We start from the raw sequence: 15,357 nt of genomic DNA, 5'->3' as shown, positions 1-15,357 counted from the left end.
CAAGGGGGTGGTGTAGGTTATGACAGAGGAGGTGATCATGGCACGGTCTGACCCCAAGGACCCAGCGAACCCAGGAGTTTCAAGCTCGTTGCACTGGTCACTGACTCAGACATAGGTCCCAGGGGTCATTGGCAGGTAGCTGACCCCGCTGAGAGCTCTTAAGGGAGCATCTACAAACACCTGCTCCTCGGGGTCTTCCCCACTCTCCCAGTAAAGCACAGATGGGCTAGTTACCAGACCCGTGCAGGGCCGGGCTCCATTCAGCTCGGCTGCCGGCTGGGAGAGCGCCCAGTGCTGGAGCTGGGAATGCCGCCGGGGGTGACACAGTCGCTGCTGGCGCTGAAGGCCGGGTGGGGCTTCCCAGGGGGGCACAGGGCTGGCCACAGTGCTCTTTCCTTTGAATCCGAGATGTTAACGGACCACAGACCTGCCCCTGCACCCCATCTCACCCCTTGTCCCTCGTTCAGCCCCTCCGGGAAGTGTTCCAAGCACTCCCCGTTTCCTCGCAGGCCTTGCTTCCCCTCCCCTATGTCCCTGTGCCCTGCCCCCTGAGACAGCACCCCCCTGCTTTTCTCTCCCCATCACGAGCGGGGCCGCTCGGCCCAGGCCATTGGCGAACAGGCCCTGCCCTCCCGGGGGGCGCTCTCGCTCACCTTGTTGTGGAGGACGACCACGTTGTGGGGCTCGGCGCTCAGCCACGTGTCCATGGCCTTGCAGACGCTGCAGATCTTCTCCAGGGCAGGCGTGTGCAGGTCGGGCCACCCGAAATCCAGCACCTGGGATGGGCAGAGACAGGGGGAGGAGGAGGAGGCTGGATGAGATGAAGGCTCCCTCTGGGGCTTTTGGTTACCGGTTGCCGTAGACGCCCAGGGCTCCTCACGCCAGCCTGGCCTCACGGATGCTGCTGCCCACCGGGTAACCTGCCTGGGGGGGACCCAGAGTGTGTGGACCCACTCACGTGGCCACTGGTTGGGAGATGCAGGTGATTCCCTTCCAGAGGCAGAACAGACCTCCGCCTTGAGGTATCTCCACAAGGGAGCCTTGCCCACACCTGGTACCCAGCAGGGATGGGAGGCCACCATGCCAGCTGCCCAAGGCCCTGGGCTAAGCAGTGGGGCCAAAGTAACCAAGCCCCTGGCCCCCAGCCTGCCTTGCCCTCCACCACACCTAGAATGGAAAGGAGCTGGCACCTCATTACGGGACGGGTCGCAGGAACCCCTATCGAGAGCCCCCGGGCACTCCAATTCCCTGGCACACCCACCCATTGCTGTGCCCCTTCCTGGAGCCATCGATGCTGAGATTAGGCAGCTCTGGTGTGGTGCCATCAAGCCCCATGGCAGAGCCCCACCCACGCTGTGCTGGCTGGCCTTACCCGCCCAGCAGCCTGGGGAAAAGGGCACAGGTGGGACAGTGATGGAGGGAGGGCATGAAGCCAGCGATGGGACGTGCTGAACCAGGACCTGGGGGAGGTGGGCTGTGTGGTAAATGGGCAGGAAGGGGTTAATTGTGCCCAGTGCCAGCCTGGCCCGCATCCCTGCTCCGGTGGTCCCCTCTGCAAGGCATGGGCATGGCACCACGGGAGGGGCCGTGTGCCACCCAGATTGATTGGTAGCACAGGGGACAGAGGCTGGAGCCACCCACAAACCTGGGGTCCCACCCTGCCAGAGCCTGAGCCAGCCCCCATAAGGCATGGGGCAGGGTCTCTCCCAAGGCCAGGGCTGGGGGCTCTGCCTCCCGCTCGGTGCAGTGGGTAGGCCTGTTGGTAAGGGACAGTCCAGGGCCTCGGCTGCCCGCTCAGACTGACCACAAAGGGAGCCAAGATGAGGCAACGATCTGGGTGGGTAGGCGGGGTACAAGGGACACCTGTGCAGCATCCCTCCGGCCACTGACTGAACTGGCACAAGCCCTGAACCACTAAAGCAGGAGGTGAAAGGGGCCGGAGCCCACCCCCGACCCCCGGCCCACCCAACTTTCCCCTCCTCCTTGGTGCTACCGGGCTGCAGAGACCCAGGGGACTCCAGGCCCTGTGCTGGTTTCTCTGCTTCCAGGAGACAACCCCCGCGCCTATCCATTCCCGCTGCCCCGGCGCTATCCACCTGGCACAGTGACGGGGCTTGCAGCGCGCTCGCTGTCTCCCCAGGAACAGAGCTGGGGGACAGGCTGAAAGATCCCGGCGCGTGCCTGGCTTCCAGTCCTCGCACAGCCCGTGCGGCTGCCAGAGACAGCGGGAGCAGGATGGGATTAGCGGACAAAGAAAATACACCCGCGGGGCGAAGGAACATTCAGCCAGTGGGGGATCCAAAGGGCTGGCAGCAGCCCTGTCCCGCTGCGGATGCTATCGCCGCTGGCGGGTCCTCATGAGAGTCCCCTTTCCCCGCTAAGCCCCCCACATACTCTGGGGCTCTGGCGTCCAGGCCCCATTCTGATCTCAGCCAGAGTCGCTCCACCAGCTTCCAAAGAGTGGCTGGGATCAGGGCCGGCCCCATTGCACCTGGCAGCCCCCGGGCGGGGCTGGGGAGTGACAAAATGGCTCTGAGGCTGGCCCCCAGAGCCCAGACACCACAGAGAATTGCACCACGGCGCGGGCTCGGCTGGGCTGCCAGGAGAGGCCGTTCCTTCTCAGCGGGTCTGATGGGCTCAGGGATTCCTGGGCACTTCTGCAGCCCCAGTCGCCCCCTTCGGTTCTGGGGCTGGGGGAGGGGGAAGAGAGCTCTCTGGGCACCACAAAGGGGCAGGTCTCACTTCCCTTCCGCCCCAGGGCCTCCCCTGCCCTGAAGGACCCGCTGTGGGGCTCAGAGGGGTGCTCCATTTCCATGACCCTTGGCCTCTCCACCGGGGCTGTTTGGGAGGGGGCTCTGGAGACATGGCCCACTTGGCGCTGAGCTGGGACCCGCCAAACTCACTGCTTACGGGCGGGAACACACCTGCCTTGTGACCCGCCCCGACTCCGGCTCCTCCTGGGCCTTTTGTCCCCTCCCCCAGCCCACAATGGTGCCCGGAGCTTACCTTGGAGTGCAGCTTGCTGATGTCGTGTCTGCGCTCGGACAGATTGAAAAGCTTGGGAGAGAAGGAGAGAAAAGAGTTAGGAGAAGAGGAATGGTGGAGCAAAGACGGCCCCAAACCCAGGGACGGTGCCCCCAGGCCACACTGCATGGACCCAGACCCAGCGTCCCCGGGCCACACCGCACAGCCCCGGCCCCAGAGACTGCGTGCAGCACCCCCGGGCCACACCGCACTGACCCAGACCCAGAGACGGCGTGCAGCACCCCCGGGCCACACCGCACGGACCCAGACCCAGAGACGGCGTGCAGCACCCCCGGGCCACACTGCACGGACCCAGACCCAGAGACGGCGTGCAGCACCCCCGGGCCACACCGCACTGACCCAGACCCAGAGACGGCGTGCAGCACCCCTGGGCCACACTGCACGGACCCGGCCCCAGAGACGGCGTGCAGCACCCCCAGGCCACACTGCACGGACCCAGACCCAAGGACAGCGCCCCTGGGCCACCCCGCACAGACTCGGCCCCAGCCCCAGGGACAGCGTGCAGCACCCCCGGCCACCCCACACAGACCCGGCCCCAGCCCCAGACGTTCGGAAGGGGCTAGGGGAGGAAGGATGGAGTCACAGCAGCAAGATCTTGCAGCTCTTTGGCTCAGAGCAGGGTGGAATAACGCAGGGCCGGAAGGCAAGGCAGGGAGCTGGGCCCTGGTGCAGACGAGAAGGGGCAGCCAGGGGGATTTCATCAGTGCCCCGGGATGCCCTGGCGACCTGCACTGCCCCCCTGAACTAGCAGCACTGAGCTGCTGGAGTCCCGCTCATTACCGGGGCTGGGAGCAAGACTCCGCACCCATATCACCGCACCCTCAGGGACAAAACTCTCCCCCCCAGCCTGCAGGGCTGGTACAGCCCCCTCGTTCTGCCTGCGCGCCAGGTGGGGACCCCGGGGCTGGGCCTGTCCCACAGCAGGGATCAGCACCTGCACACTGCAGAGCCATTGCTGTGGGGAAGTCTCTGTGAGGCTGTTAGCCACCGGACCCTGGAGCGCAGCAAAGCGGCCGCAAGCATTATGGCTGCCTGGCCCGGGGCGTCACACAGCCAGTGATGTGACCCGGGCCAAAGCAGGCCCAGGTGCCCGGAGCTACAGGGTAATCTCTGCTCGTGTGTCAGAGAGGAGGTGGGGACCCATGCCCAGCTCCAGGGTCTCTCTGTGGGGCGGGCAGAGGCGGACAGGGCTGTCGCAGTCAATATATTGTTGCAGCCTAAAGGCATGACCCTGAGTGACTACCGCAAGAATGACAGAGCAGCTAGATGGCTGGGTGCAATGCCACAGCCGGCAAGACCCAGGAGATCCGATTAGATCTGGGCATCTCAACCAGAGCTCAGACGAGAGCCTGGGGTCAGAGCCCTGGGGGGGACTCACAAACAGGTGACAGCCCCGCCCTTCCCTCTGGCAAAATGGGAGGCATGTCCCAGCTGGACGGGAGCAGGATCCCCCTATGAGAGATGGCCGAGGCCCCCTGGACTGGATGATCAGAAAGCTCAGTTTTCACAATGGAAAGAGGCAAATAGCGGGGTCCCTCAAGGATCTGTACTGGGACCTGTACTCGTACCACCTACTCATAAATGATCTGGGAAAGGGGGCCAAGAGTGAGGCAGCAAAGTTGGCAGATGATACAAAATTACTCAAGATAGGGAAGTCCAAAGCTGACTGTGAAGAGTTACAAAGAGATCTCATGAGACTGACTGACCGGGCACCAGAATGGCAGATGAAATTCAGTGCTGGTAAATGCAAAGGAATGCACATTGGAAAACAAAGTCCAAACTATACATACAAATGATGGGGTCTAAATGAGCTGTTATCACCCGAGAAAGATCTTGGAATCACTGTGGAGAGTTCTCTGAAAACATCCACTCAATGTGCAGCGGCCGTCACAAAAGCGAACTGAATGTTAGGAATCATTAGCAAAGGGATAGAGAATAAGAGAGAAAATATAAAAATGCCACTATCTAAATCCCTGGTATGCCCATACCGTGAATGCTGCCTGCAGTTCTGGTTGCCCCATCTCAAAAAAGATACATTCAGATTGGAAAAGGTGGGGTTTGGAAGGGCAACAAAAATGACTGGAGGGATGGAGCAGCTTCCATGTGAGGAGCGATTTAAAAGACCAGGACTGTTCAGTTTGGAAAAGAGACAACAAAGCAGGGAGATGAGGGAGGTCCATAAAATCATGACGGGTGCGGAGAAAGTGACTGGGGCAGGGTTATTTACCCCTTCACAGAATACAAAAACCAGGGGTCACCCAGTGAAATTAATAGGCAACAGGTTTAAAACAATCATAAGGAAGTATTTCTTCACACAACACACAGACAACCTGTGGAACTTCTTGCCGGGGGATGTTGTGAAGGCCAAAAACATAACTGGGTTCAAAAAAGAATGAGATAAGTTAATGGAGGACAGGCCCATCAATGGCTAGTAGGCAAGATGGTCAGGGACACACCCCATGCTCCAGGAGTCCCTAAACCTCTGACTGTCAGACACTGGGACTGAATGACAGGGGATGGCTCACTCGCTAATTGCCCTGTTCTGTTCACTCCCTCTGAAGCACCTGGCACCGGCAACTATCAGAGACAGGATCCTAGATGGACCATTGGTCTGATGCAGAATGGCCATTCTTATATTCTTAATGGACCTTCATGACCATGAATGTATCGATCTCGGAATCTGGGCTTCCACTTCACACCCTCCTGAGATTCCCGAGTCCCCGTCTGACTCTGGAACATGATGCCAGCACCTTCCCCATGCTGCGGAGAGGTGGATGGCCTGGCAATCCCAGGAATTGAGGATCCCAGCCCCTACAGCTTCCTCTCCCACAGTCAGTTCCACACCCTTCCTGACATCCCTCCCCAGGCCCTCCAACCAGCCATCCGCAGACGGGGAGCGAGGCGGTGACTCTTACCAGGTAGCTATCTCCATGCTTGGACTTGAGCATCTGGGCCACCTCCCTGAGGTTGCTGCGGAAGTTCTGCTCCTCGGCCGAGCTGGGGTACGAGACGGCGATGATCCGCTCGGTGATGTACACCAGGTCCAGCTCGCAGCTGTCCTCCGTGGTCTGGGCCATGCTCACGCTCCTGGGCCAACAAGAAGTAGCCAACTCAGGTCCCAGCAGGGCGCTACAGGCCTGCAGGGTGAAGGACTAGAGATCTGGAACCCAAACAAGGTGGCATTCCTGCAGCACCCTCCTTCACCCGACGACCACAAAGTGCGTTGCAAGCTGTAGGTCATTAAGACTTGTGAGCTAATTATTATCATCCCCGATCCACAGATAAGCAAGACGAGGTACAGACATGGAGAGGTCAAGTGGCTCGAGCGAAGACACCTCGGGACTCCCATGGCAGCTCTAGCAATGGAGTTCAGGTGTGGTGGCTGCCCCGCCCCCTGCTCTAGACACCAGCTACATTGGCGCAGAGATGGGGCCAATTGCCATGCCAGCCTCTGCACCCAGCCACGTGCTCTTGGTGCAGCTCATGGCTCTGGGTTCAGCTGTCCAAATGGCCACTGACCATAGCAGGAAGCGGCAGAACCAGCCCAGCTCCTGGAAACCGTGTCCAGAGCTAACCCTCCCAACCACCCAGCCCGACACCGGTGGGGAGTTAGTAGCAAGCGCCCTACAGGGCCCCACAGCTGAAGAGATCCTTCCTGTGCTGACCCAGGGCCCCATCTTGTCCGGCCCATCCCCATCTCCAAGTGCCATTTGTTACATACTCCTATTGTTGCCTCTTGGCAACCAGATCCATATCTCCAGGAGCTTATCTTGGTTACAAAAAATAATCAATTAAGTCCAAGTGAAGCCTGGCTGGAACGCACTCCATGGGCCTCTCTCTCTCCTGGCATCCGGCCATGGACCAAGCAAACAGGCTGTGGCGGTCCTAGATAAACCTGAGGGAGAGAGCTGCAAGGCAGCCTATGCCCACCTGAGGGAGTGATGCTCTGCCCTGCAAGGATGCAGAGGTCACACCTTGACAAGGGCGTGCAGTGTTTCTAAGCAGGCGGTGAGGGTTGGAGACCACAGGCATCCCGTGGAGATAGAGGAGATGAAGAAAGGGGCACCTGAGGTACAGGTGAGCCCACAAGGACCCCAGAAATGGGCCCTACCCTGCCTGGCACTAAGCATCCCTCCTTCCCACTGCCTTCACTGGAAGCTGAAGGAGCTGAGCGCACTACAGGACAGGGGCTGAAGAACACAGTGGGGAGACGCCAAGATGGTGATTGGCCTGGAGCATTCAAAGGAAGGGAGCAGGGGCTGGCCTTAGTCTTGCTGGGAAAATTCTGGTTCCCCTCCTGCAGCTCAGCCCCACAGGAACCAGTCAAAGGGGAGAGTGCCCCATACCGGGATATCCCCCCAAGCAGCACAGCGCCCCCTAGCACCCTGCAAGAGCTCTGGTCAATTACCAGCTTGTGGAGGAGCAATCAGCTAATGAACCACCAGCACAAAGGGAAGAAATTCTTCGCTATACCCTAGGCTGGCGCCTGGTTATAACCTCAGACTTCAGGCTTCCACGCTGCCCCGGTCACAAACCACAGCACCAGCCATCGGCAGGAGGCCCCAAGAGGAGGCCAAGTTCCAGATTCTGTTTTTAAACACAAGACTGAGTTGATCGAACCGTAACAAGCCCTGTCTACACTGATTTCACACTGCTGGGGAGGGAATGAGGCCAGGGCAGCTCTCCTCACCAGGGGAGAAGTCTCTGCCCATGGCATGGTGCTGGGGGGGCAATCACAGGGGTTGTACCTGGAAGGTCTGCCTCGTGGCTGGGCACTTTTGGAGGATTTTGTGGATTCCTAAAGAAAAGAGAGAGAAAAGCAAAGTTACCATCATGGGGGTTTATCAGAGAGGGAAATAGATCGCAGCTCGGGGAACGGTGTCTCCGACCACACAGATCTCAGAGCTAACGCCTGCCTCCCCCTCCTGGTAGCAAATCACTAGCAGCCGAGCTAGTCGGGTCTTGAAAATTCAGAGGGTTTGTCTTTTTGGCCAGTTTAGGGTGGGAAACAATTTCAAATTCTCCAAAATTTACCCAGGTTGGGAAAACCTGTCCTCTGTTTGTCAGCCTTTTCCTGTACTCTGTACACTTCACCTCTGCTCCTCCGCCTTCCCTCCCCCCCATAAAGTACCCCACCCCTCCCCAAACTCCTGATCCCTCTCTTACCCCTCCACAGTGCAGCTCCAACCCTCTCCCACCCCCATCCACACAGCACCCCCAGCCACCCTGGGAGGTGCGTCCCTTGCTTCTGCTGCAAAGCACGGAAGATTAGGGCTGGAAGAGACCTCAGGAGGTCATCGAGTCCAACCCCCTGCTCAAAGCAAGACCAACCCCAACTAAATCATCCCAGCCAGGGCTTTGTCAAGCCTGACCTTAAAAACCTCTAAGGATGGAGATTCCACCACCTCCCTAGGTAACCCATTCCAGTGCTTCACCACCCTCCTCGTGAAATAATGTTTCCTAATATCCAACCTAGACCTCCACCGCTGCAACTTGAGACCATTGCTCCTTGTTCTGTCATCTGCCACCGAGAACAGTCTAGATCCATCCTCTTAGGAACCCCCTTCATGTATCATAGAATCATAGAATATCAGGGTTGGAAGGGACCTCAGGAGGTCATCTAGTCCAACCCCCTGCTCAAAGCAGGACCAACCCCCAATTTTTGCCCCAGATCCCTAAATGGCCCCCTCAAGGATTGAACTCACAACCCTGGATTTAGCAGGCCAATGCTCAAACCCCTGAGCTATCCCTCCCCCCCCAGACTGCTATCAAATCCCCCCTCACTCTTCTCTTCTGCTGACTAAACAAGCCCAGTTCCCTCGTCCTCTCCTCATAAGTCATGTGATCCAGCCCCCTAATAATTTTTGTTGCCCTCTGCTGGACTCTCTCCAATTTGTCCACATCCTTTCTGTAGTGGGGGCCCCAAAACTGGACGCAATACTCCAGGTGTGACATCACCAGTGCCAGATAGAGGGGAATAATCACTTCCCTCGATCCGCTGGCAACGCTCCTACTTATACAGCCCAAAATGCCATTGGCCTTCTTGGCAACAAATCTGCTCCAGCCAAGCTGCATCCTCTCTTCTGGTCAGCGCTGAGGGAGGCCACGTGGAGGGAAGAGATTGCTGAGCTTTTCCAGCCATGGGACCTTGCCCTAGCACATCCTTTCCCCAGGTCATCGCTACGGGAAACTTACGCATGCTAGCGCCTCCTGCAGACCAACAAACCGCCCCCAAATAGCCATTGGCAGGTGCCTTGTATCTAAAATCCAGCTGGCTTCCAAAGGGTTAAGTCCATCTCTCAGAGCCCTACAGTCATCTGGCCCATACACGATAAGAGGAAGGGGCATTGAAAACCTCCCCTCTATTTTTCCTGATCTATTTCCAAGTGAAACTCAGATGATCAATTAATGTCATGAGTTTCTCTGGTCTCAGCCACGCCAGTTGCACAGAACTGTCCGTGCGTGTGCTCCCGGCCCCTGTGCTAGCACTCTGGAGTCCAGCCCAGCACCTCTGTACTGGATGGGGGGCTGGTCTCCACCGAGCAGAGGCCAGGTCTGTACCACCAGCAGGACACATCTGCTACCTGACAAGCCAGCGTGAGCAGCCAGCATTTGTCTTGGCTTGGCTCGTCAGAGGAAATGTTTGAGTTCTCAAGGCAGGAAGTGTCTATTTACACACGATCCCCAGTCTCGAGAATCTCATCCACAGCCCGTTTGTTGGGTGACTTCATGACCTCAGCTGCAAAACAGAGTGGGGCTTCCAAACCCCCTCTGTGCATTCACACCTCATTCCTTTTAGGATCTCCAGCCATCAGCGACAAGTCGTTTAAATGCTCAACTTACTCGAGTAGTAAAATCCAGCCTCACGGAGGGCCCCACAACATTGCGCAAACCACAGACCAGTTCCTTGGCTGGATCCTTCTCGGAGCTATGCCAGGGGACACCAGGGCACAGGCCCTAGAGAGCCAAGAGTCGCTACATCCCCTGCGGAAATGCAGCTGCCTCTGGGGCGGAGCGTTGCAGCTGTTTAAAAAAAATGCCCAGCACACAACGGCTTAGGACACTAAATGACGATGGATCCTGTACCAGGGTGAAACTGCAGGAGGAGTTTGGGCTCCTGCCGGCACATTCGTTCAGTACTGACTCAGAGAAAAGCGCCACCTACTGGGAGTCCCCAAGAGGACACGCAGCGGGAAGCCCTTCTTAAGTCTGGTCAAGGAGCCATCCTTTATACCACACCCTGGACAGGCCTGGCTTTAGGACCCACCTAGGACAGTTTTTAGCGGGGGTTCCTGCTTGGCTGCACACACGCACACCCAGCTGGGAGATTTTCAGGAGGATCTGCCCCTTTAAAGGCACCCCTCAGCCACCCCACATCCCCAGGGCCACCGCAATGGAAAATATAATCCCAAACGAGAGCAAAGGAGACCCGTCATGCTCGCTGCAAATCACCTTTGCAATGATTTGATCAGCTGTTATTGAGGAATGCAGGGCTCATTCCCCCATGGGGGCTGTATGCTGTGGAGGAGTTTTCCAGAGGACTCTTGTGTTTGGCCGAAGACATCCAGGGCAGTTTTACCATGGGCTTCAGGGGCAGCAGGTAGGGCAATGCTGACCATCACAGCCACGATCTCCTTCCTCAGCTCCCATTTGTGGGAAAGTTACCTTTCAAGGTGAGCCAGATCAGTCAAGCCAGCACGTCTCTGCGCAGCAGAAGGCCCTCAGTGACCCCGTTCTGTCCCGATCCTTCTGTCTAAGGACTCCCCATGAGCGACAGCCGAGAGCTCCACCTTTCTCCGCGAGAAATGCCTTTTTCATGCAGACTGACAGCCGAGTCCACAGTCGCTAGTCCACAGTCGCTAATCCTGAGCCCGCCGCCCCACGCCCCCAAGGAGTTTATGTCCATTCTCATTAATAGCCTGTGGCTCCTGACATCTCAGCCTCTGGGAGCTTGCTGCAGAAATCAGTGATGCAGCCGAGCTGCCGAGAAAAAGCCACTCGCCGGGCTTCCTCCGAGTCCAGACTCATCACCTTAGGTTGGGTCTACACTGCAGCTGTCTGCGAGCCTCCCAGGCCCGGGAGACAGCTCCTGCCAGCAGGGCTGGAGCCAGCGTGCTGAAAGTAGCAGTGTGGCTGTTTGCAGCTTGGGCTGGAGCTCAGGCTCACCCAACTCCCTGCGTCCGCGCTCGGGTGGCTAGACCGAGGCTCCACCAGAGCCGCTACCTCCACACTGCTAGCTCAAATCCCGCTAGCACGGGTCGTCCGGCTGCTGGCTGCAGTGCGGACAGGACCCACCGCAGCGCGTGGCCATCAGGCGGACATTGCTGGGAGGACGCTGGGATTCCACCGGGTGACGGCCTGCCTGAATCCTGCAGTGAACCCAGAAGGGGGCTGGGCATGGACCTGGATTTCGGCACGGCCTCCTGCAGGGCACGAGGGGGCTGAGCAGACACCGGGCGGTCCTACCTCCCAAACACCCGGTTCGCTCCCCCTCGGGGACGTCCACACGGCAAAGAAAAACCTGCAGCACCGAGCCTCTGGTTCTGTCAGCACCGCGGCTTTGTCTTTGCCATGTGGGCGACCCCTTTGAGGCTTCCGATGGTGACCCCCGCTCCCCCTCCGCGGGGTCCAGCCCAAAAACAGACGGACAGTGAGAGCAACACCACGCTTCCAGAAGCAGAGAGGCACTGAACTGCAGGCTTCCAGGGTGCCTGGAGCCGTGACTGGCCTTTGCCCTCCTGCCCCCGGCTGTCCTCAGGGCAGCAGGGGTCAGTATATTGGGCACTATCGGACAGACAAAGCCTCCTGCACCGGGGAATCACACTCATGCCGGGATCCTTGCCCACGCCACCCAGTGGCCTCCAGCAAGGGGCGCACCACGCCAGGTCCCCTCCAGCATGTGCACTTTGCTCCCTCGGAGCCCGAGCAGGAATCAGCGAGGGGTGCAAATAGACCCAGGAGCCGGGAGCACCAGTCCGCAGCGCTAACCGCCAGACCACAGCACCCCAGGGGCTAGAACCAACGTGCCTCTGAGATCGGGCCAGGCTGGGCATATTTGGAGGGAGGAATCACATGGCCTCGAAGCAGGTCAGCAGTAGCCTTTGCCTGCTGCCCGCTCTGTACCCTTCCATTAAGGAAATGAGACCAGACAGCCCTCGGGAAATCTCTCACGCTGATGGCCAGGGACTGTCAGAGCATCTCCCGCTCCATCGCCACAGTGATGTACGTCCACTGGCCATCCTACTCCATCTTTCATCACAGGGGAGGCAACAAGCCCATTTCCAACCCCATCTTGGGGTGCGTAAACCCCAGGGCAAAGCCGAGCAGCGTGGACCCGCGGCCCTCTCTCCCCTCCCACCACCGCCTCGGCCCCTTCCCCCCTTGGCCCACGGATTTACCTTGGACCAGGTGAAACTCCTGCTAATCCGCCTCCAAGGCATGGCCGCTCCTCTGCACCGAGACCTTCCCAAACAATCCCCCCGCCGGGGCAGTGAATCCAAGCTGCAGCCCACTGCAGAGCTAGGTCACGGCGGTGGGGTTACTGAACGGGTGCGAGGCTGGCCCTGGCCCTGCGCTCAGTCATTCTGCCTTTAGATCTGAGCTCCCCCGTCCTCTCCACTCTGCGGCGCGGCAGGCTCACCACAAGCGCGCTCCTGGTCCGTTCGCTCAGGGAACTGCCCCCGCCCCACTCCTCCGGCCCCCTCCCGCCCAGCTGAAGAATCAGGCAGCTATCAGCTGATAGCAATAAGAACAGGCCAGGCTAATGTTATTAAGGGCTTCTGATGTGCAGCAGCCAGGATCCAAGCTGCAGGGAGGGAGAAGCTACAAAAGATCCCTTCAAGTGCAACAGGCTGGGGCGATCCCTACCTCGTGGGGCTGGCTCCATGTGAGTGAGACTGGACCCCATCCACTGCCCATTTATCTAGCGTAGCACTGAGCAAATAGCGCAGGCATGGCCAGATGGGCGCAGACCCTCGGCTCCATCTGGCTCACGGTCCCATCTCTGACCAGAGCAGCCCCAGGGGAAGAAGAACACGGCAGTAGCAGACGGGGCAGGATCTGCCCCTACAGTAGGTCCTAGTTTGCACCCCGTTGCATGAGGTTTAATAGCCTTTCCCCACTCGTTGTGAGAACTAGTCCTGATAGCCAGTTAAATGTTCAGGCCTCGTGTGTTACACAGAACACCCAGGGCCTCTCTATTTTCCAGACACTTTCTCCTCCAACACCTTCCTGGGGGTGTAGATCCCCCGATTATGGTCCCGGGTCCAATTCGTAACGATTGGCAGCACTCCCAGCAACCGAACCAGTGTCCAGTCTCTTGCAGGTTTCCTGGCAGAAGAGAGTTTTCACAGGGCCGGGGGAAATCTGGGGTTGCAAGTGTCTTCATGCTGGTGTGACAAACCAGCCTCTTGCCCGAAGCTACTGCTCTGGTCTCCCATAATGCCTTGCCCCGGGCGTCCCTTTGTACAGACAGAACTGCTCAGCGTGCCAGGAGCTGCCAGGTGACCCAGCCTCGCCAGCGCCTTGCTCTCCATGAAGACCGCAAAATGCCAGCTCCTCCTCTGGAGGCTGCCATGGGTGTGCTGGGTGGGGACTCCGGGGGGAGAGGAGTCACGCCTGTTTCACTTCACTTCTAAGGGAAGAGGAGGCAAGTGAAGCTGCAAATGAGCCGCCAAAGCAGGAGCGGAGGTTCTGGGGGGCTGCAGCCAACCGCCACCCGTCTGACATCAATCTGCACTAGCTCCTTTCACTCCCTGCAAAATGGATTCTTCATGTAAATTGCAACGAACAGAGTGGCTCCGGCAGACCTCTGGCCAAGTCACACTCCCCCCCAGCCCACCCCCCCGAGAGGGCTGAATTGCCCTGCAGAGGTGCTCTGCCTAGGTGCAGAGCCAGAAGGAGAGGCAATAAATCGGTATTAAGGTGCATTGACAGTGCAGGGCAGGGGAAGCCTGCACTGAACCTGCCTGCTAAAGTCAGGCGAAAATGATGTAACAACAGCCCCTAGCTCTAACACTGTGCTTTTCATCAGTCACTCTCAAAGCACCTTTACAAAGGAGGTCTCATCACCCCCATCTGTCACAGGGGGCGACACGGTCACACATGCGGACTGTATTGCAATTACCTTTTCTTGTATTGATTGACTGAGAAATGATCAGGCTGGCCACGATTCATGGGATTAAATGTTGCCGCCAGCTGCGATTCATAGATGGTTCCCCCTGCTCCCCGCCGCAGAGGGGATCGCAAGCGACCCCTGAAGGGAGAGGGGAGCCGTTCCCAAATCTGACTGGGAAGCAAAGATCCAAAAAAACAGATCAGGCAGCAGGTCTGGCAATTAACGAAGCTCCAGGCTGTTTGCATTACACTAGCCACGCCCCTGCATATTTACCGTAGCAGGGGTGGAAAGGGAGCGCAGGGAAGCGCTGGGTCCTGGCAGGATAATTCTCTTGAAACCGATAACAAATCCAAGTTCTAATATCCCCATAAACACACTCTGATCGGCAACGGCTCCAGCAAACTAGCCACATACACGCCCTTAGCTAGGGAGACTGGCCTTGTGGCAGGGACTCGGGAACTCAGGGGTCACTTCCCAGCTCTGACACCAACTTTCTGTTTGACCTTGGCCATTTCACTTTGCCTCCACTGCCCACCTGTGAAACGGGGCCAGTAAACCTTCTCTAGTCTAGTTAGCCTGGAAGATCTTTGGGTCAGAGGCTTTTACTCTGTGCCTGGGCAGTGCCTGGCACTATGGGGCCTCTGGGTGCTACTGCAAACCCACCCCTTGGCAGCTTCTGACACCGCTAACAATGCCCCCTATGTAACGGTGGTGCGGATCAGATACGAATTTCAACTGAACAGCTCCAGGCGTTGCTGCTGCCTCGTGGCCACAAACAGCACTTAACCCTATTGTCAGACGCCTGCAGGGATGTCTACAGCTGCTCACGTAATGGAAAAAAACCCGATGCCAACAAAGGGCTGCTTTGCTGCTACAGACAGAAGCCTTGTTCAGTTTAATTCCACATGATTTAGCTCGCTAGTTAATTTGTTTGGGCTGGATCGTTAGGCCCGCAGCCGCGGAGACAGGTTCCAACGCTCTCTCGTCTGGGGAGATGGGGGTACGGGCTCGTGGTGCTGGGAGAACCACAAAAGATTGGATGGGTCTCTTTGGAGAAGGCTTCAATAGCAGCATATGCAAGGTGGTCATCTCACAGGAGATTTCTCGTGGTGGCCGGGCTCCATGACACCTCCTGCGTGGGTCCGCAGACCGTCCACAGCCCCTCCCCGCTGGCCCCCAGCATGCAGCGGGAATTA

At 58.3% G+C, this 15,357-nt stretch overlaps 1 protein-coding gene across 22 annotated transcripts in view; it reads right to left on the bottom strand.

Annotated features, from left to right (window-relative positions):
• Positions 1–15,357, bottom strand: part of TNS1 (tensin 1) — a 279,839-nt gene that overhangs the window by 111,161 nt on the left and 153,321 nt on the right. For 21 of the 22 annotated variants that reach the window (XM_043504818.1, XM_043504821.1, XM_043504825.1 and 18 more), the window contains 4 exons: positions 7,794–7,843; positions 5,961–6,132; positions 3,007–3,057; positions 654–776 (listed from right to left, as the gene is read on the bottom strand). In XM_043504818.1, the coding sequence (XP_043360753.1) occupies positions 654–776; positions 3,007–3,057; positions 5,961–6,132; positions 7,794–7,843 (396 nt within the window). Of the gene's footprint in view, positions 1–653; positions 777–3,006; positions 3,058–5,960; positions 6,133–7,793; positions 7,844–12,443; positions 12,684–15,357 lie in introns of those variants that run through there. The other variant, XM_043504831.1, reaches the window with a different exon arrangement.

This window comes from Dermochelys coriacea, chromosome 11 (genome assembly GCF_009764565.3).
Source record: "Dermochelys coriacea isolate rDerCor1 chromosome 11, rDerCor1.pri.v4, whole genome shotgun sequence".
Lineage (NCBI taxonomy): Eukaryota > Metazoa > Chordata > Testudines > Dermochelyidae > Dermochelys > Dermochelys coriacea.
Note: the sequence above shows the minus strand (reverse complement) of the source record. Positions and strands in the feature narration are given on the sequence as shown.